This window comes from Enoplosus armatus, chromosome 7 (genome assembly GCF_043641665.1).
Source record: "Enoplosus armatus isolate fEnoArm2 chromosome 7, fEnoArm2.hap1, whole genome shotgun sequence".
NCBI classification, from domain to species: Eukaryota; Metazoa; Chordata; class Actinopteri; order Centrarchiformes; family Enoplosidae; genus Enoplosus; species Enoplosus armatus.
The window spans coordinates 20371314-20393835 of NC_092186.1; the positions used below are offsets into that span (position 1 = coordinate 20371314).

The following is a 22522-nucleotide window of genomic DNA, read 5'->3' on the forward strand; positions in this document are numbered from 1 at the left end:
ATAATGACTGAAGGCACCATAGGCTGATTTAGAATTGATTCTAGGTATAGTGAGGAGACCTGTACTTGATGATCTAAGGGATCCCTGGTGAGCATGTCAATGATGTAGGAAGAAGCTAAAACACTCATGGATTTAAAAACAATAAGAAGCATTTCAAAGTAATTTATTTGTTTTACTGGGATGATGTGTTCAAACCTTTTGGTTTTAGTTAATACTCTGGCTGCAGAATTCTGAATAAGCTGGAGTTTACATTACAGTAATCTAGTCGACTGGATATAAATGCATGAACCAGCTTTTCAGAATCTGACCGTGACACGAAGCATCTAACTTTACAAATATTTCTAAGATGATAAAAGGCAGTGTTGGAGATATTAGACGTGTGCTTCTGGAAGTTAAGATCAGCATCCAAAATCACACCCAAATTTTTGGCATGCTCACAAGGTTTTACCGACAGGGGAGTTAACAAAGAGTGAATCTGGTGCCTCAAAGCCTTGGGACCTACTAAAAGAATCTCTGTTTTGTCCTTATTTAGCTGTTTTCACTGGACTAAGGTAGTTGGCAAAACTGTGTGTTATCAGCAGCATGGGAGTGATATGAAATGTTGAATTGCTGAATGATGGACCTAAGTGGGAGCATCAGAGCAACAGCAGTGGACCAAGAATTGACCCTTAAGGGACTCCATATTGAATGTCGACTTCATCTGATTCAAAGGTACTGATAGAAACACAGAGAAAGATCTTCCAGTAAGATAAGAAGAAAGCCAGTTAAGAACTGTGCCTCTAAGGCCGAAACAGTGTTCAAGATACTGAAGAAGAATTATATATGTTGAAGGTCAACAAGCACCAGAATAGAAACTTTATGCTAATTTGAACATAATTAACACGTTTCTGTACTGTGGTTAATTCTAAAACCAGACTAGTAGACATCAAGCGAATTGTTATACGACAGATACATATCTAATTGTTGGTATGCAACCTTTTCAAGATTTTTTTCCCAGAAGTAGAAGGTTGGAGATTGGTCTGTAGTTGTAGTGTAACTTTTAGATCAATTTTCCTTGCTAAACCTGCTCACTTTGATATGTTTTATACAGTGAAACCTAATTCATATAGTGTAGCAGTTAAAAAACAGCAAAGATATAAAGTGTGATCATGATGCAGAATAATAATGTAATAGTGTGACAAACATTTGAATTCCTACATATTTTGAAATGGGCAATTAAGAAGTTGCTGGGAAGAATACCCATACATGTGGCTACAATACATTCCTTACTGAAGTATTTTGGACACTGTCCTGATGAAAGAAACGCAACAACACCATCAACACCATCTCATTAAGCCCCCAGTTTCAGCGAACAAGCACCACCTACTTCCTGAAGATAAAATACAAAATAAAAGTATAAAGGTCATTTGTAGTACAACAGAGTGCATTCAGCCTGCAACCCATTATCATCCCGTCTTTTTCCAAAGTGAGAATGAATCTCACTGTATATCCTAACAAATGTCCTACATCCTCAACCACTGAGGCTGATTGGGCAACCACAAATTACATGACCTGATTTCCATAACACAGGATCTTATCAACACTGGCCTCAGAGGGAACACAAACTAATTGGTGAGACTTTTACGTTGCTGTTTCTAATGATGGGCGCTTAATTAATCTTTGAAACGCGGGTTTGTGAGTTTCTAAGCTACAAAGGAAGATGGCTGAGAGGATCAAAGTCATTCCAGTCTACTGTGGAGGGATTAGGAAAAATGTGGTGGAAGCACGGAGACAATTGAGCATCCAAGCCTCCAGTGAGGAAAATCCTTCCAGGCTGCTTCCAAAATCTCAACCGGAGAAATCACCCTGACTTGCTGCTGGGCTAGCTGACTGACACTGACACGTGCGAGGGCGGTTATGTGATATCATGGTAATCCCACTGAAGTCCCCAAACCCAATCCTTCTCTCTCATGACCCGTGCGAGGAAATATACAGGCAAGAGAGGGCAGGAGGTTTCAAGAGGGCTAAACAGTCACTGCTCTCAACGTTTGTGATACACATCCCACCTTTGATACTTTTCAACAACAAGCTGTGATGTAGTATTGTTATTGTCTGAGATGCATGTGGTCTTGAGTTCAAGTTTAGACATTTTCATTCCCTAAAGCAGTAGTTCATGCATACACTGTAAGATGAAACATTTTCCAAAAAAACAAAAACAAGGAGGAGGCACTACTTGGATTTGACAGCAATTTAACACAAAGCAGGTGGTCCTGATGCTTTGGTCGACAAATTCTGTCCACAAAAAAGGGAATGGATCCATATTATCTTTTAAGTTCTTTTACTTGTATTAGATATGTACTGTTTCAAGAAAACCTGTATATGTCCATTGCTGTTATTTGTGACATTGTGTTCATTCATTGAATTATTACAGGTGTAACAAGGGAGCCAGATGTGGAAATGTGACAATTCTCACATGTGATTGAAGCTTGTACTTACATTATTCACTTGCCTGTGTGTAATTGTTTGACCCTGCAAGTCAATGTGCATTGGTCTTGTTTGTAATCATGTTGCCACTATAGTAAAGGCTTTTTAACTTTTGTACTTTACCAAAGCAGTGTGCCTTGATCTTTCGGGGGGGAATTCATTCCCTCTCCTGTGGACATAATATTCCCCAACTTAATGGTGGGCTAAAACACAGTTTCCCAAACCTATTCATGTCAAAGGAACCCAAGAAGAAACAATTATGTAGGGCTTGGTATAATCTGAGTTATCAGTACTGATACCAAAACAATGCCTTATCGATACCCTACTTTAATACTTTATACTTTACATTATTTTCTATAAAACATTGTCTTCCTTAAACAAATAAGTTTTAATGTCTAAACGCATGCAGCCATACAAGACCATTGCCCAAATAAAATTGGCAACTATTAACTACCAATTGGATCTATCTGATCAAAGAATACGGAAACAAGATTATGAATCTGACCAGGCATTCGATGCCAGCTTTCAGTATTTGGATGTTTACTATCTGCCTCTACCCTCACAGGTTTAGACTGCCACGTCCTTCTCTTTACCCCCAGCACTGCTTCTAGCTAATGAAGTAACTGTAAAATTGACAAAATCTTCACTCTTCTGACTCTCCAGTAACCCATTCAAGGACCCTCTCAAAAGGATGACATCAGGCTGCTCCTCCAGTCAGCAGCAACCTGCTCAGGTTACCTCGACCAAGTGTGGAAAGGAGTGCTCATCCGCTGACAGCCCACTGCTCCACTGCATCACTCTGCAGCAGTCCTCGCAGGAAAACAACCCTGGCTCGGCAGCTGAGGCTCTCTACCCAGGCTAATATTGTGGTCTGTTCCAAAAATAGCCTCACTTGCAATTCTCGCAACAAGACAACTATGATATGGCCTATTCAAATCCACTATCAGTGTCATGGAGTGTAAACAGAAAGCATGTTTGTTATGTGTGCTATGTTTCTAAAAACAAATGTAAATAATACTATAATTTTACACAGCACTGGGGTGTAAATCACACCACACATACAAAGGTAACACGTTATGGGAATATTATTGTAAGAAGGGCAGCCTTTATGGCTTAACTCTCATTAAAATGACAAAACATGCACCTGCCCTATCCAATAGCATGGCAACTGACACAGAAGCAATAATAAAGCAATATAAATAGACCGTAGCAGGCTGTAGTAGTCCAGTCAGGCTACAATAGTTTAGAAGTCCCTGGATGACATCATGAAGTTAATAAAGATTTGGTTACATGGAGGAAAGATGGGAAGATATCATAGATCTATTCAGAACTGAACTGAACCCCCTTTAATAAAAACAACTAGCAGCCAATCATAGCCCACTAAAGGTCTAGGGATGCTGTGGGGGGGGAAAAACTATAGCAGCAACTACAAGAACCCATAGGAATACTGTGGTCATAGGCTTGTCATGACAGGAGGTCGGCTGATACAGCCTACAATAACCGCCAATAAGGTCAAAACCAGACACTGCCAAAACGAAACCATTTGCATAAAGAGAGGATATAATACAATAGGCTAATTTTAAAAAGCCGCTGCAATAGGAACATGCAGTAGGCTACAAGTCAAAGCCAGTATTTATAGGCCTATAGTCTAATCAATTATTTTGGGACGCCCTCATGGAGACAAAAGAACGGTGCCGCGAGGTGTGCGATGGTGCGGTGCTCGTCTCGTTTCCCAACATCACGTTCACCTGTCCTCTCTTCCTCTAACCGCTGCCTAAACCGCATCGTCCGAAGCCAAAGAGCCACACTCGACTCACCCAGTACACCGGAGGAGGCTTGTGGCTGGGCAGCGCCCGGCTCCGGCCTCTCCGCGTCTCCCTGCTGCGCTCGGTGTCGGTGCCGGGAGCTCTCGGTGCCTTCGCCGGCGGTGGTCGCACCACTGGCGGCCGCCGCGACTGCAGCGCCTGTCCCCGCGTCGGGCATGCTCTCTATCAGCGAGGAGCGACGGATGATGAAGATATTCTCCAGGAAATTGTGCAATGGTATCGCATCTCAGGAGGAGGGCAAAGCATGGGTGTAGCGCGGCGGCCGGCGGGGGTCCGAGTGAAGGGTTAAATGAGTGTGAAAGTGAAGTGAAGGTTGTCGGTGTCGGTGCAGCGGCGGATCATCCTGGTGGTACTCTGAAGCAGGATGCGCGGCTAGATGGAGAGCGCTTCTCCGACGACTATAGAGGAGGGACAAAGAGAGGGAGGGAGGGGGGGGGGGGGGGGGGGCTGGGTGACACACACAAACACACCCACCCACCCACACACACACACGCACACACCTTACAACAATTCACTATAGTAGACTGGTGATTATTGTCCCAGACAAGTGGGCTAATTCCTTTATCAGAAATTAAAATGTGAGGTCACGTTTGGCAGCTATTACTACAAACTCACTTCATGCACAACCCTCTTTAGGACGTAAAAACCCTACAGAAATATTTTAAGAACATTGTAGCAGTATATTTTTCATACATGCATGTCCATGCAGTCTCGCCATCCTCCAGGAGACATTGATATTTATCGCCCTACAGTGACCTCTGCCAGCAGCCAAGCTTCAAATTGGTGCCAGAAAGAGAATCCGCTTGGCTACATTAAGGCAAAACCCAGACAAACAAAAAAAAGCATGGCATAGGCTACATTGATAACATTGCTCATGTGATCACCAAAATGCTGTACATTCCTGTGCTCTTTTAGAGATTTATGTGCCCACCCTTAATTTAAACACAATAATCATTTCAGCAGCGGGTCTCTCAGGCAGGTGGTCTCTGCAGTCCAGCAGGTAGACTGTTGCCCCTGTGCGAGTGTGAATGCACTACCCTGTCCTGGAAGATTAAATAGACTATGACTTATTTATAAATGCAAAAAATACCTTCATAGATTAAAATTTTAGTGACACTCAGGTCTAGGGACAAATAATGTCTCTTCACTTCAGTCCACCAGACACTCACATATACACACTGTGTATGCAGCAGCTGTATTATCTTCATTTTTATTGCTTAAACTGTTGCATTTCATCGTTATATCATCCAAATCAACAAACTATAATCATGAAGGCCTACTTACCAACCAAACCAAACTGTGTTGTCTTGTCTGCTCACAGTTGTCTTATGTCTTTTAAAATGTGCAAACAATAGTCGACCTATGCCAAAGCGAACCTACACCCAAACACATCCTTCAAAACAAACACTGATGGTGCAGGTGATCCTCTGCTGGTAAAATGTATGTTTCTGTCATAAGTGACCACAGTTATACAACCAGAGGAGGAGTGTGAGGTGTGTGCATGTGTGTAAGGAGGGTGGAGGTAATTTGTTCCTAACAAAGAGAATTTGATCATCTTTAGATCTATGGTCTGATTAACAGTCTTTTTGGTTAGAAGAGACAAAGATGTTTGTGTATTGATGGTGCTCAACAGCTGTGAGGTGGCAGCTGTCATGCTTTGTGCACACACAGAGCAGCCAATAAATTATTGAGATCCCAGATTAAAGATTGCTCCCCGGACCTCAGGCCATGCCTTTTCGGCATGTACATAATGTTTATGTGTAATATGTCTCCTTAGCCAGCCCTCCTGGATGCCGTGTTTCACTGTACAGCCATGCTGGCAGGCAGCTCTCCCGGTCGTATGGCTCGCAGCTCAGAAGCACCTCATCTTCGAGCAGAAATTCTGCTTACTCACCACCCTCTGGGCTGACAGCTTCAAGGAGCTGCAATGGGGCACACACAGACACAAGTGCACATAGCCTTTGCTCTGTGTTTATATTCTGTGATATGCATGATGTATGTAGCCCATGAAGGACTACAGACCACACCACAAACAATTTGTAGTATAAGACATAAAAGCTCATTTTACACCACACACAGCAAAACGATGAGTGATAAATTAACATGATGACCGAGTTATTAGAACATTTTTATATTATAGCATATCTGTTTTACCAGAGAGTCACTTGGCAGGATCTGTCATAGGGTTTTTCCCCGCCTGTCTAATTTGTTAACGATTTGATAATAAAATGAACAGATATACGACTGATGTTAAGGAAGAAACAGGCTGATTGCATTTTACAACCTGACTTATCTGCATCTCTCCATGAAATAACCACAAACAAATTAGACACTGACAGATATATAAACAAGCATACATGCATCCTTCAGCAGCTATGTACACGATGTATTATTGTGCAAATCAATCAGTTTTGTTTTTAGGTAAATCAATAAATAATTATAAAACATTTTTAATAATAAAAACTAAAATGTATATGTCACAATAATTATTAATAATTAGCGAACTATAATGAAGAGCCACTATAGCTACACGGACCGATTTTAATGGCGCACAGTGGGCGGGAATTACTGCAGATTGACAGGTCCTGAACAAACGGGACTCTATAACCTGCCGCTGTTGTGGAAAACGCGGACCAATCACAATCAACAGAGGGAGCCATCGTGGTAAATAAATGTAAACGGTGTAAAAGTGTTCCGGCATGAGTTTGTTAATGAAGCGTTCACAGAATATATGAACAGTTACTGTACGGATGGTGAACTGTCTCCGTTTACCAGCTAACGTTACATTCAGAGGTTACTCCGACATTAGCTTACAGTGGAATAAGGTAAACATCATGATTTTATCAAGGACACAGTATGCTAGGCAATGTCGGTCTCGAAAGTCAGCCACACGAGAAACAGCAAGTACATGAAACGTTTGGTATTAGCATAGCATCTTTCTATAATTATGCTGCCATCCATTTATCACGGGATATGGAGAGCTGCTGTCCACACGCTTAGGACAAGGTTTGTTACCAAACTTCAACTTCGGTTTGATACTGAAACTGTCCTCCTGAGTGAAATCTTGCTTTTTAAATTGTTTCCAAAATGATTTCATGTGGGCTGCTACAGTACACACTGTGGAGCCCCAAAACAGACAAAAGACAGTAAAAGATTATCAGATGAGTCAAACATATAGCTGATTACATCAATAAATAATACTGGTAGTTGAATAATTAAAATGGCGTAAAAAGAAATGTAACGTTTTTTAATTTCTTTTTACCACTAATCAGTTGATTAAATACATTAAAACATAATCTTTTTTTACTCTTTAATTTATAATTTAGTAGCTCATTTTACTTTTCAACTCCTTAGTTTTACACATTTCTTTGGTCTTGGCACACACTTAATAATTTATCTCTTCCCTATTTCCCCATGGAAGTATACATCTTTATATTTCTCTTTACACACTCATATTTGATTAAAAGTATTATTTGTTGACTTTTTCTGTTATATTTTTGACTTGTCTGATACTTTTATTACGTTTTGTCCGTTTTGAGGCTCCAGGATATACAGGTTTGTCTCTATATAATCCAGTGTATAGCATGCCTGTGTAAACAAACAGAAAAAAAACAACATGTTAGACTTAGTTACAGTGTTTATTTACTTATCTCCAGCAGAGGAACTCCACTTTGCAGATTCCTGTCCACCTGCGATGGAGTCCCAGTTGGACTGACAGATGCTGAGACCATCTTTGCATTATCGTCAGGTCATGGCAGGTGTGGGGTGGCGGTGGTACGAGCCAGTGGTCCAGCCTCAGCTACAGCTCTGAGGTGTATGGCCGGGCTCACACGCAGCCTGCCTCCTCCGCGCACTGCCCTGTTACGCAGCATCACAGACCCCCAATCCAAAGAAGTGCTGGACCGCGGACTTGTCTTCTGGTTCCCAGGTCTGTTCCCTTAGACCACACACACACACACACACACACACATTTTATTTCTTTCATTTCTCCTTCATGTGTCAGTGCCTCTATTGACCCAAAGGGGGCAGCAAGCTCATTTGCCATCTGTATCCTTTCAGGTCAATTACAATTTCCATTATTCCAATGTTTAGCCAACTTGATGTTCCATACAATTCTACATTTGGTAATGCCAACCCCCCCTAAATTTCTAGTTGTGTATAGTTTGCGTATGTTTATTCTGGGTTTCTTCCCATTCCACAGAAAGTCTCTAATTAACTTTTTAAACTGTTAAAAAAACCTGGAGGAATGTTGACTTGAACCATCATTGAAATAGAATTAAACTGAGGTGCAACTACCATTTTAATAATGCTTATCTTTCCCCATAAACCTAAATGTATTAGTTTCCGTCTGTCTCCATTTGTTTTAATCATATTGTATTAATGGTAACATATTCATTTGCATTATGCTGGTGAGATCTGTTTTCCCCCCAGATATAACACTCCTGTCTCTACCCATCTAAACTAGTAGTGAACTAATCGATACTACTCGATACTGGCAATAACAACCTGATATCTTTGAATATGTTTCAAATAAATCTAATGATTAATGAAGGTATTCCTGAGCATTTTGCTCTTTGTGCATATGTAAATGACTCAGACTGTGTTGTCGTCTCTCGTGTCATCAGCTCCGCACAGTTTCACAGGAGAGGACAGTGTGGAGTTCCACATCCATGGCGGTCCTGCTGTCATTACGGCTGTCTTACAGGCTCTAGGTAACATGCAGTCATTATGAATATGATACAGTGTTGTGCAGCTTGATATAATGCAGTGGACCCCCAAACATACAGTATGATATAGCATCACTGCAGGGTGTTTATGGTATGTGTGTCTTTGTAGTCTTCCCAAGCTGTAAGCCTCCATTAGAAAAGAAGAGTGAGTTATCGAGTCATGTGGCTGTCCATCACCATGACTTAAAAGGGGAAACTGGTGCATGCATTCCTATTTCTAAGATACTTATAAAATGCGTCTTGGCAAGCGTGGCAATCCTACTGTGACTGACAGGTATTATTTTTTACAGCAGTTCTCCCATTGGCCTTCCAGAGGGCAGTATTGTATAAATCAGAAGTGTTAATGAAAGCTTGTCACCAGTTAATGTAAAAATACTACTAATAGGAAAACATTGCAGTGCCCTACATGACATTGATGAATAATTCTTATTTTGTTAAACTAAATCGAAGGTAGTATTCATGTTGGCGAGATGATAACCAGCCAGTGCAATGTAAAACAGAATATTTTTCTCCAGTTAACAGATCACGACCTCCATTTGCCAAATGGTTTTGTTCTCACTGTTGTCTCCTCCTTTAACCTGCACCGCTGCCTGTCTGTTTTCATCCCAAGTGAACCCTGAGTGACACATTGACCCTGCGTTTGATCCTCCTCTGTTTGTGTGTGTGTTGTGTGCATGATGCATGCCCACCTCGTGCCTCACACATTTCTTCATGTTTGCATGCTGTGTGTGTGTGTGTGTGTGTGTGTGTGTTTGTGTGTGTTTTTCAGGAAGCGTGCCTGGCATGAGGCCTGCTGAAGCTGGGGAGTTCACGCGGAGAGCCTTTCAAGCAGGGAAACTGGGTTTAACGGAGGTAGGTCAAGAAGAGAGCGTGAAAAAACACACAGAGACAGATCTGTGCGGATTTGCATGCCAAGAGGGTAAATGTGGAATAAACAAGGTCAGAAATGAACAGGGATTTTAAGTTTATTTCCACTTTTACATATTTTACCCTTTGAACACTTCTTTCATTGGGTTGTCAAACATTTATGCATGAATGAAGCTACTGGGCTTCTCTAGATGGTGACGTTTATCACAATGTAACCAAGTATGCAGCCTCAAGCATTAACAAGGCACTGTTCTGGATATTCAGTTTAAGAGCTGCAACAATTAGTCGACTGAAAGAAAATGAATTACCAACTATTTTGATAATCAATTCATCCTTTCAGCAATGTTTCAAGCAACAATGTCAAACATAAGCTGGTTTCAGCTTCAGTAAGGATTGGCTGCTTTTCTTTGTCATTTATGACAGCAAATGAAGAGTCTTTGGGTTTTGGACTGTGGGTTGGACAAAAGAAGCAATTTGAAGATGTCACTTTGGGTTCTGGGAAATTGTGATGAGCATTTTTCACATTTTTTTAATCAGTTCATCCTGAAAATAATTTGCCAGTTGCAGCCCTATTTCCGTTTACAGTATATAAGGGTGAGTGTACCGTAAACTGAGTATTTATTTATCAATAGGCAATGCAAATGTGTTTTTATAATTCAATGAAGTGTGGAAATTTCCTCTTAAAGCTGTATCAAGGGAGCAAAAGTGCTTCCTTTGGTTAAAAAAAAAAGCTTATCCTAGTAGTGTGATAATGAGATAAGATATACTTTCATCCCCGCAAAGAATTTGTCTTGGACGTCAAAGCTGCAGCACCAAGAGCTTAAACGCGGTACAGCTGAAGCAGGGGACGGTGGCAGTACACTGTACATCTTACACACAGCATCCCATGATTATAAAACCATATCATTGATCATTGGTGTGTGTGTGTGGGGGGGGGGGGGGGGGGTTGAGTCATACAGTCAATCAGAATGAAAACTTTAGTGCAAGAAATAGAAATAGAAATGTAGATATTCTGATAAAGAAATGATGGCAACCATAACTTTTATAATGCTCCTTGAAGGTGGAGGGGCTCGGGGATCTGATCCACGCTGAGACCGAGGCTCAGAGGAGACAGGCTCTCAGGCAGATGTCAGGAGAGCTGGGACGCCTTTATCAGGACTGGAGCCACAAACTGAAACGGGTAGGTCGACCGGTAGTACAGACACTGGTGGTGTAGACAGCGGTTTCTCCCATAATAGGCAAGGTGACATACAAACAAATGTTTCCATCAGAACCGGAGCTGTGGTCTTAAAGGTGTAGGTTTAGTATGTGTGGCAAGACCTGAATGTGTATACGGTCTTTTATTACTTTTTGGATTCAGCTTTGTCTCCGATGCTACGAAAGTGAAGTTGACTTTTTCCTGCCTACCGTATATAATACAGAAATATACATTTCATTGATGTTTGATGTCATTTTTCCTCACTATTAACATTTAACTGGTATTGATCTGCGCTGTAGAAACCTGTGGGTGTAATGATCCTCAGTTTCTACACATTGATCAGTCAAGTCCAGCTGCTTTCTTTTTGGTCTTGACCTGAAGTGACATGTGAACAGGGGGCCTTTAGAAATTCCAAGTGAGAAACAATCTTCTATCTAATTCTGAGTTTGCTTGACAGCAGAAACAAACCAAATTCTCCCTGAAGAGACTTTGTCCATGTCCATGTCTGACATTTCTCCGAGAACAGTGTTTTGGAATGAACCTGTCCGTGCTGTGCTGTAGGTCAGGCCTCAGTGGTTTCACACCCAAACAATGCTTTCTGTTTCTTTTTTGGGTCTGTACAGCTGCTTTTCCAGCACACTGTTGATGGATTAACTTATGGGAATATGAGGCTTCCTGTTTTCATGTTGCTGTAGTACACGTAGTACATACTGAGAATCAAAATACTAATATCTGTAGGGCACATGTTTATCTCACATTGAAACCAGGATTGGGAAAAACAAAGAACAATGCAAATGAAATGGAATAAAATAACCTGTCTGTACTGTGCTGTAGGTGAGGCTTATTGGTTTTAGTTTTACTTCACGGAAGGGAAACCCACCCTGGAGTTAAGATAACATTAGTTAAGATAACCTTAACTTAGTTAAAGTTTTGCAGGTATATCGATTCATTACATTTGTATGTAGAAATATAATAAACCTAAAGATTAAGATATGATTTGGTGTGAAGTACATTACTCTGTTCAACCAATCTAACAATTAAACTCGATGGGGATGTAATTGATCTTATAATTAATAATATAATGTAATTGTAGAGCCCTTCCAGTAAACCTTAGAAATAGTATTTTTCCCAGCAGGTAAAAGCAAATCTTTCTACGACCATAATATCTGATTCACAGAACTACTGATCTACTGAAGCATCAAATTTCTTAATTTGTTAAGACGGTTCATATGTTGTCGTTGTTATTACTATTTATATGCGATGACTGAAGAGGCTGAAGGGATCAGGTTGGTGACCACAACATTTCCTCTCGTCCTCTCGAGACTGTTTAGAAAAGCTTTGTGAATACAAGTGTTCTGTGTGATCCTGCGCTGTTTTGGCACCAGAGCCGAGTCAGTGCTGCTGAGAGACATCTCTCTGAGCTGTTAATTTGGACTTTCCTGTGGAAAGCTGCTGGTGAGCATTCAATGGCACATCTCTGTTTTTCGTTTTTGATGTTGTAAGAACGTTTTTAAAAAGCACCTTTTGTACTTGTACTAAAATGTGCTGTTGTTCCGTCTTTACTCAAGTGACACCCATTTAATGTTTTTTTTCCATCTCACAACATCTGGCTTTGTGTTGTTTTGGATGGACTGTAGATGAATTATACCAAGCACAGCTGCTGTATGTCTGCCACTTAAGACAGGCACACAGTCAAGACATTGATATATTCTGTGCAGCAGTATTGTTTTTCTTATCTATACAGTATCCTGTACTGTAGACTGTATGTATAAATAAGGGTCAGAACGCTGAGTCAGTCTTGAAGTTGAGATAAATTAGAGTGGAGGAAGAATGGAACATACATTGCAAGATTTCTTTTGTGGCTCTTTTGCCTTCATTTGATAGCAGACAAGAAACAAGGGGAGAGAGAGGGGCATGACATGAAACAAAGGTTGCGGTTATGTGGTATGCACCTTAACCATTTGGCCATCAGGACGTTCCGTTCTGAAGTGCGTTTGAACGGTGATGCGACTGCTTATCTTAGGATTCATGATTTCCACCTCTACACATGGTTGTCCTGCACCACTTGATACATGAGCCAGCTGTCCAAAGAGTTTAAAAACCCAAATGCAATTGAACTTGAACTTTTCTGGGGGAGAAAATATACATCTGTATTTTGTGTTAACTTTCTGCACATCAGATGTTTTGGAAAGACTTTCAGATATTCAATACTTATTACCCTGATATGATGCCATATGTGTTCGTATGTCTGTCTTTTTTTACGTCTAATCCTGACAGAGGTGGGGTTTTCCTTTCACATCTTGTTGAGGCAGCTCAGAGCAGCAGGTCCCTGACCGCAGATGAACACTTCAACTTAATGGACGCAGGCCAAACCCTCCTCTACTGCGAAATGTTTTGGAGAATATAGACCAGCGAATTCAACACTTTGGCACGAGATCTGACCAAGCGGTCCAGGTGATCTCCCTTGAGAAACTCTGTTAAGCTGCTTGTCGGCAGCTTTCTTAGAGGGTTCCTAGAAGCAGTTCAAACGTGCCTTTATTTTGGACTCAGATTTCTGGGAATCCAGTTAATCAGAAGTATACCATCTGTATGATGCTAGGGGTCAAACGCTCGTTTGACACCCAAACAATGCAGTTTTTAAACCGTTGGCTTCCCACTTTTGTGAATGGATTAAAGTATGGGAATCTTGACACTTCCTGTTTTTGTGCAGCTATACTACTCGTGTTTATGTTCTGCAATGTCAATCAAGATACTGATCGGTGCTGTGGTGGAAACACTGAAGCTTTTCCCCCTCTGTATTCTAGATTCAGATGAATCTCTAAAATATGGCAATGACGTTAAGTAGCAATATGACTTTACTTTACTGCACCTGATTTAAGATCAGTCCTGGAAAAAAAAAAACTAGAGGACGCCATTTGAATTTTTAATGTTGATGTCAAATGTTCATATACATACACTGCATTTTGGACTATCGGTAGGAAAAAAACAGATGAGACTATTTTCTGACATTTTAAAGACTAAATAATTAAGCAAATAATCAACAGATAAAGAATGAAATAATTGTTAGTTGTAGCCTTAAATCAAAGTAGTTATACTACAACACCACACAAGAGAAACCTCCTATATGCCATGAGGAAAATACTGAAAACATTTTAAAACAAGTTTAAAAATGTGTGAGTGGTATTTACCTTTTTTTTTACTTGTTTGTTTAGTCATGTAAGAATTGTTGAGACACTTTTATTTTTTACTTTGGATAAATGCAGTAGACTGTACACAGCTATCACAGTAATATAACCATGTCAGCAGCTGCAGCACCAGCCAAGATGAACCGCTGGCTGTTCACTGTCACGCTCATTTTCTCACCTTTCTACATGAAAATAAACTTTACACTATGAATAGAAAATAATTAGCTTAAATGTTGAGACCCCCAACGATTGATTCTGATGTCTCAGGGGGTCTGAGGCCGCCTGTATTTCACACTGATTTCAGCCACTTCCCTTCTCTCCTCTCTGCTTTGTGTGTTGCACAGTGTCTGGCTCATGTTGAGGCCTTCATAGACTTCAGTGAGGATGAGCTAATTGAGGATGGAGTCTTAAACCAAGGTATGTATACACTTTGTCCTCTGTGCTGGAGAAAAATAACAGAACAGCCATCCCAGAGGGAGGTGAGGGGGGTCAGAGGGCTCTGTTTCTCTCTGAGGAGAGAGTAGTCCGGCTGGCTTTCCTGTTTGGATCTTCAACCGTAGTGTGAGTTTGCTGTACTGTAGGGAGAAGCCATAGACATCACACCGCTCAAAAGACAATTTCCTTTAGGAAGTGTGGAGAGACGGCCAGGGGGACAGTAGAGGCATTCGTCTTGGCTTCAAAGCCAATCTGCCATGTCGCTCACAGGAATAGTGCTGTCAGCACCACCGTACAGTCCAGCGGTTCTCTCTGTGCGCAGGTTTCCCATTCCCGCAGTGTATGTTAGGCTGAGTGTGTTTGTGTGTGTGTGTGTGTGCGTGCGCGAGGGATGTCCCCCCTGAGTCTGTCGCCTGCTGTCTGGCACTGGCAGAGCTCTTCAGAAGCCTTGGACACAATAAAGCCTGGGAACAATTGTTTGTTTTCTTTTGAGCACGGAATGTGGGCTCAGAGTGGCAAATAATAATCCACTCTTGTTTCCAAAAATAGAAAACCTGGCATAAAGACTTTCCATTGCCACCTGCAGACATACAGCAATGGCATGTTTTATGTTACATCTGAAGTTTTCTTATTAAGTCATGTTGAATGAATGAATGAATGAATGAATGTGATGAGTCAGGATTCTCAAGAAGTTTAAATTTGTCACTGTATTGTTGATGCATTGCATTGTCAGAAGCATTTTTCCGCTTTAGTCACATGCGGAAAGAGACCCATGACCCATTTTTCATCCAGACGACAGGTGTCAAACACTGGGAGACACATGTCGACCTTTTTCCTTCAAAGGAAATTCTTTTTGCAAGGCCACAAAACCTTCGTCACTTCCTGTTCCCTCCTCTGTCTTTATCCAGTGGACAGATCGGTGTGTCATCTACAGGCAGAGATGGAGCAACACCTAAAGGACGAGAGGCGGGGTGAGCGGCTACGCAGCGGAGTCCAGGTGGTCATCGCGGGGGCCACCAATGCAGGGAAAAGTAGCCTCCTAAACATGCTCTGTAAGAAAACTAAGCAAACCTGCACACACACACACACACACACACACACACGTCGTGAAGGGATTAAGATTAAAATATGACTAGCTATCTTCTAAATACAGACCTTACTGTTGAATCATACCGCTGTCAGCCATGGTTTGGGAGGGGAAGAAGGCAACATCTGTCATATAAACAGCGTGGACTCACAGTATTTTGTGAAATGTATATTATTCATTAAAATGCTAATTCTGCACTCAGTGCACAGGAAGTGTGAGGAAAATGTTTCCTTGACGAGACAGGATTTTATGAGGGAGACAAATCTAGAAACAAGCAGCAGTCTGACTTTGAAGTAAGGCAGTATGAAAGTAGATGATGTGGTTGGTGTTGTGAATTTCCATTTTTCTTTTATCTTGTATGAATGAAAATTCCAGCCAATAAGCTACTGATGGATCTTGCGGTGTGGTTGTTTGTTCAACTGCTATTTTATTGTCCCGTTATTGTCAGAGGAGCCAACTTTTTCATGTGAAAGGTCAAATAAATCTCTCCAATTTGTGTTACATATTATAATAATCTTTTCATAGTGGGGGATTGTAATCTAATAATCCCCACACCATCTGTGAATAGGAGATCCTGCTCTTGGCACACATGAATCACAATATTTTTCCTGATACAGACTTCATTGCCTCTGGTTGTGCTCGGGACGTCTCGTTCTGCAATAATTTGCAGAAATGTTGTTTATGGTTATAGTATGTTTGTTTAGGATATTGCATCCTTAAATGGTTTAGAATCCCTTTATATAAACGACCCGGAGAGGAGGCTTGGCAAGGTCTCCTCACAGCTTCCTATCAGAATAATAGGCGATCTATCAAACTTCAGATTAGATCCTGTTATCGTTTCCTCTTCTGATTAGTCTTCCCTGTGGCCTGGGCTCACACCATCAGCACAGATAAGTAATAATGAGCTGGCAGCAGTATTTGACGTGGCATACACAGGGATGGTCAGACCACGAAGTTCCTGAATAAAGAATAAAGAAAGGATGACTGTAAATATATATCCTCCATTGTGTTTGGACAGTGCAGAACTTTAGTAGGTATAGAATGAGACCGGTAAGTAAAGTGCAACTGATGTGTCAAAGTGTTGATATTATCGGCCAATAAACACAACATAATGGGGTAAAGAATAAACCAAATTACTTGTTTAAGATTAATGAGGATTAATTCTACAACTTAAAAGTCTGGTCACCATCAGCACCCCACAGCTAAAACCAAAGCCAACAAATTTATCCTTCGAACAAGTGTCTGTGTAGCCAAAGCCTGATATAGTTTGTTCTCTCTGCCATAGACCTCCCTTGTTGTTCAAATGCTGTTAAAAAAACACATTAAGCCACACTGTTCCTCTGGGTTACATATTCCTTCATTACGATGAGCCACTGTAGTATATTTTGAGTTGATCCCACATACACCGTCCTGCTGCTGTAAATACTCATTAGAGCACTAAATTTGTATTAATCCACAGCTGAAAATAGTCCCCAACCATTACACTATTTACTGCCCAGATGTATAAGGAAATGATTTATCCTTTTTTGGAAATGAAAGTATATATTCTATATACACATTTATTAAAATGTATGTCTTCAGTAGAAACAAATGGGCTTGGGGCCACAGACAGTGAAGGGAAGTTAGAAAGTTTTGGGGTCTTTTCATGTGATTTGTTGACAATAAGAAAAAATATAGAATATTGCATCCTTTAACCTTTTTGTATCCAGGCCAGAGACCTGCAGCCATTGTGTCTCCCATTGCTGGCACCACCAGGGACGTAGTAGAGACTGCACTGGACATCGGCGGATTCCCCATCCTCCTGAGTGACACAGCCGGCCTCAGGGACAGCCCAGACCTGGTGGAGAGAGAGGGGGTCCGCCGAGCTCGGGAAAGGTAGGGGAGGACGCCCTTTTATTTTATATTCAGTAATTTAGCTCTGTTTTTTCTGCTTTTAAAAAAAAATCTTTAGTAATCAACGCTGTTGTTTGTAACGTTTGGCTTCAGCTACTGGATATTAGTGCATGTCGAGTACACGTGTAGAAGTGCATTGCAGCAGATTGCTGCTTCAGCCGCTGTTCACGTGTGTATAATATAACACGGAACAAATTCACCAGGGGACCAATGGAATATGTCCTCGAAAACAAACAAGGGAAGAAATTAGTCATTGCTTTTCCCCTGTACATCATGCTATATTTTTGAAATGTCTACTGAACCTCCAGACTTAATATTACGGCTGAGCCATAGCTATAAATACATAGCACAAGCACTCTCAGGAGGTTGCATAAGTTGTATTTACCATTAAGACATTCTTCATTTGTGGTGTTGAGAATGGACGTACTGTATTTGGCCATTCACTAACAGCTGCTTCCACTGTTTACAACTGGGAAGAATAACAGTATTTGTAGCACTCGTCATCACTGCTTTATCATGTGCAAACAGGCAAACAAACAACCAGAAGAATGGACACATTGGCACATAATATTAAATCAGCTTTTATACACATGTTTTAAAAGAATGGGCCTAACAACACACCCCCACATTGTTTATGCATTGATTTATTGGAGATCATGAGATGATTATCAGTCTTTGTACTTTGTATTATAGTAGAAAAGGAGATACAGTAAATACAACAGCTCTAAAAGTAAAGCAATGCTTTTTATACATTTTTGTGTAAAACAAATACATTGTGTTGCTGACACATGTGACAGTTGACCTTCAGAAAATATTCTGTATAAAATATGACAATTTTCACACAAAAAAGACATGTTAATTGTTTCCCAGAGTACTTGTGTTCTTGGCAAAGCCTCAGACACAGCAATTATAGCAAGTATATTGAGGACATATATTTCATTAATATGTATGTATAAAATCAAGACTGTCTTAGGATTGTTTGGTGACAAATCTGATGAAAAACATCAATGAAACTCCAGATGAAGATGTGACTACAAAAATACAATCTTGACTGCAGACATTGTGTAATTCCTTTACTGTTTGTTTAAGTTATTTGGGCGACCTGGTGTCTCTGTAGGAAGGGTGGGCAGTTTGTGTTCAATAGGGAACTTTCTGTGCAGGGAGCAGGTCAGAGGCCCGTGACCTAGGTCACTACAGGAAGGACGTGGTAAGTACATGCATCCGCTGCTGCTGCTAACTCGCAGTGGGACCAAGTTGCAGGAGTGCACAGAGTATTAAAATCTGGTGGGAATGTAGTGCAGTTAGTTGGTTATAAACCAAGTTTTGGACAAATTAGATGAAAGGTCAGACAATTCATCCTGAGGGGGACATGAATGTCTGTACAAAATTAAATAGTAATCCATCCCAGCTCATAGCTGCAATATTGGCGTCCTCAGAGCCAGACCATTAGTGTGGCTAAAATCTGAATATTGCATATATTGTTCTTGACAAAATGCTGTTGTGATCATATGAATTATTCCAGGTCAAAAGTTGAGTCTGCACCTCTTTTTTTTTCAGAGTGGAGCAGGCAGATCTGACTCTGGTGGTTGTGGACTGTGCTCATCTCCCATCTGATGCACAGCAGGCAACAGCGTTCCTCCAGGGACACCTCAGGAGTGTCCTGCCCACCCAGGAGCAGCCTGACACAGGTATGATATCTAGGCCTCATCTGCACCTGCTTCACCTGGACTGTCAGTGACACACAGCTGTGTCAATTCACTTCAAGCTCAATAAGTATGCATTAGAGAACTTACTGTAAGTGGCAAAAATATGAGTCACATTCTTCCATCAAATAACTTTTTTAAGGGGAAATACATACGACTTGAAATTAAAATCTCAGTTATGTGTTTTTAGCTTGAGAATGCAGTTTATTGTGACACCAGTTACTGAGGAGTAATTCAAGTACTACTTACCCAAGGTAGAAATGAAGCAGTAATCGGAGTATACAGGCTAGAAAGAGAGTTTTAAGTCATAAAGATCAAATCAAATAGAAGTCTCTGTGCCTGAGGAAGTAATAGTTGAGTCATTGGTATTGATCAACATGTTTTCTTCCTTCCTTTCTTACCACAGTATTTCCTGCAGACAGGTTTCACCTGGTGCTGAATAAAACTGACCTGTTGCCTCAGGAGCAGAGGCAGATGCTGGACGGGGAGCTGAGACGGTTCCCGGGACTCCCTCCTGTTTGTCTGATCTCTTGCCACACTAATGAAGGACTGCAGGACTTCCTCACAGTGCTGCACAGCAGTGTCAAGACTCTGTGAGTTGTTTTGAATTTATATTGTTTTGTTGTGTCAGAGCTAAGACTACGCGTCTCATTTAAATGTTGTATCAGAAAGATAGATTTCTTCGGAGGAACCTGCGATGAATTTATACGAAACAAAACTTAGATCAGCATGTCACCAAAGTCAGAAACTTTCAAGTCCTACTCTAAGTGAAATGAAACCAAAATGCAGAATCTTTGTGCTGCAAAAAATTTTTTTCCCATATGTTAGCTTTTTGTGGTCTGCTTTTCACCCTCTCTAACCCAAAAATACAAAATAAAGCACAAAATAATGAGTTTGATAGCTGTAGTTTATTTTGTTCTCTAACTTCCTCTCTAGGTGTGGCGACCCTCTGTCTGGTGCCCCCACCCTGACCCAGGCCCGCCACAGGGCCCACCTGCAGCAGTGTTTTGCAGCCCTGGCTCAGTACCAGCGGTACCGCGACATCGACCTGGCCCTGGCAGCCGAGGGTGTCCGGTTGGCTCTCACCAGCCTGGGCCGGATCACTGGACGGGTCGGGGCAGAGGAGATCCTAGATATCATCTTCAAAGACTTCTGCATTGGAAAATAGTCGGATGAGTTGCAGCGAAAACATGAAATACATGTAATACAGGCCAGAGAGGAAGGCTGCGTTCTTGTTTGGTCCCAGAGTATCACTAAAGACGCGCCAAAAAGGGCACAGCCTCGGCATTGTTTAGGCTTCGAGGCACAGCAAAAAAAAAAAAATGAAATTCGTGTTCTTGGCTGCAGGATCTCTCTGCTCCCAAGACGCAGAAAGGTTTGTTTTCTCTTGAAGCTTTTTAATAGGCTGAAATAGTTTTAGCGTGATGACAGGTGCCTCAGAGGTCCCATATGCTGGACAAGTCTTTGGCCAGTCTTGAGTCGTAATTTAAAAATAGTTTTTGGAAGCCTTTGATGGGTGAATATTGGGCTCTTGGGTCGCCACATAACAGCCAAGATCATTTAGAATAAAGCCAGCCTCAGACCTCTGGCAGGTCATGGACAAGATCAAGTTTGGATGTTTACTTGTACCACAGGACAATGAAGATTTCTTTTTTTCTGGTGGGGTGAGCAGGTATCACTTCAGCTGAACCCCTTTGTGTGTGTGTGTGTGTGTGTGTGTGTGTGTGTGTGTGTGTGTGTGTGTGTGTGTGTGTGTGTGTGTGTGTGTGTGTGTGTGTGTGTGTGTGTTTCCACATGTTGTATATTCACACAGCAGCACCTGAAAGATAACTCAAAGTCCTTTCACGATTTTGATGAGAAATGTTATTACTCTAAATGTGTCATTTGTTGTAGAATACAGTAATGCAATGATGGGTCTTCTACGCATGCTTGTATGCATTAGATACAGGCAGGTTATTTCCTTGGCAAAAAATAACCTGTGATCAACTGTCCACATGACTATTTAAAATTTAGACAATTATTTCATTCACAATTAATACATGTCTTATGGGATGGGTGTGTAATAAATGGGATGATGTGTGTTTTGTAATTTATCTCATGAATCAAACAGAACAAATCTTAGAAATAGGGACAGATTGTCTTTAAACCTGATTAGTTTTATTTTACAACTAGGGGGCAGTGCATCAGGCTGTCAACAACACGTTAACATGTTAACATCTTATTGCGGTTATGACACATGGGTAAGTGTTAGCTGCCTGTTTACACATCCAACAGAGCAATATTAACATCGTGTTTCTGGCCACCGGACAAATGTAAATCCAATATTCTCTCTACTTTAGCTGCTTAATGTGCCACTACTGAATGTTCACCAGCTGGTCGCTACCTTCATCATCTGCTGTTGGTGCTGTGCAGGTAGCATAGAGAGAAATCAAGAAGCATAGAAAGTAAACCAAAACAGTAGAGTTGTGCGTCGTAAAGCCAAAACAATGAGCTGAAAGGCGATGAAATGCATTTCTCATATTACACATAGTCATTTGATCCTGCTGTTGATATTGATTAATGCAACTTTGAATTAAAAGATTTGTACATGTTATTACATGTTCAAAGATGCATCAGTTTGTTATTCTTAGCAGCATTTTTGTAAGACTTCAGTAAATGATTGCATGCACTTTCATGGTGTCACATACTACATTATGCACTTCACATTGAGTGCAAGTACTGCATGGGTTCTGACTAATTACATTGTAAATTCCATGTTTAGTTCAGCTACCAGCAACATAATAGACATACAGTATGTAAGGAAAGTCAGAGTGACCCAGCTCCCCTCTCTGCTCTGTGGGAAAGGGACGTTTTTCGAGGCGATGCTCTCTGTGGCCTTTGTTCCCCCGTCAATCTGGCCTCGATCAAATATTTATGTTTCCTTGTTGAACTCCTCACCCTTCTTCCCCAGTTGGTTTCTTCTCTCCCACTCTCTGACGACATTTGCCCTGCTGTACACCAGCATAACTCTGCCTTTCGCTCTGCCTTTTTGTCTCTCTCCACTCCGTCTCTGCTACCTGACCTTTCCTCTTTCCGCACTGTTCTGTCAGCCTTTTGGTCGTCTTTCATATTGTCCTTGATTAATTACAACACGGAGGG

At 41.2% G+C, this 22522-nt stretch overlaps 2 protein-coding genes across 2 annotated transcripts in view; one reads left to right on the forward strand and one right to left on the reverse strand.

The window, feature by feature from the left end:
• The window catches only part of ano8b (anoctamin 8b), a 37103-nt gene extending 32657 nt beyond the window's left edge, over nt 1-4446 (reverse strand). The window contains exon 1 of the mRNA XM_070909218.1: nt 4281-4446. Within this exon, the coding sequence (XP_070765319.1) occupies nt 4281-4446 (166 nt within the window). The remainder of the gene's footprint in view (nt 1-4280) is intronic.
• A 2790-nt stretch (nt 4447-7236) lies between these two features.
• Nucleotides 7237-21940, forward strand: gtpbp3 (GTP binding protein 3, mitochondrial). Its single transcript, XM_070909174.1, has 11 exons — nt 7237-7295; nt 7946-8217; nt 8915-9001; nt 9786-9868; nt 10944-11063; nt 14611-14683; nt 15610-15753; nt 17498-17663; nt 19239-19369; nt 19791-19977; nt 20321-21940. Exons 1-11 carry the CDS (start codon nt 7237-7239, stop codon nt 20550-20552), a joined length of 1554 nt encoding a protein of 517 aa, XP_070765275.1. The 3' UTR covers nt 20553-21940.
• Nucleotides 21941-22522: the final 582 nt, after the last annotated feature.

What these genes read in the sequence shown, in the direction of transcription:
- gtpbp3 (XM_070909174.1), top strand. Translation starts at nt 7,237, where the DNA reads ATGCTGCCATCCATTTATCACGGGATATGGAGAGCTGCTGTCCACACG. An exon ending in GTCCACACGCTTAGGACAAG is followed by an intron (nt 7,296 to 7,945) that starts GTTTGTTACCAA and finishes ACTTATCTCCAG; the next exon opens with CAGAGGAACTCCACTTTGCA. An exon ending in GGATGGAGTCTTAAACCAAG is followed by an intron (nt 14,684 to 15,609) that starts GTATGTATACAC and finishes GTCTTTATCCAG; the next exon opens with TGGACAGATCGGTGTGTCAT.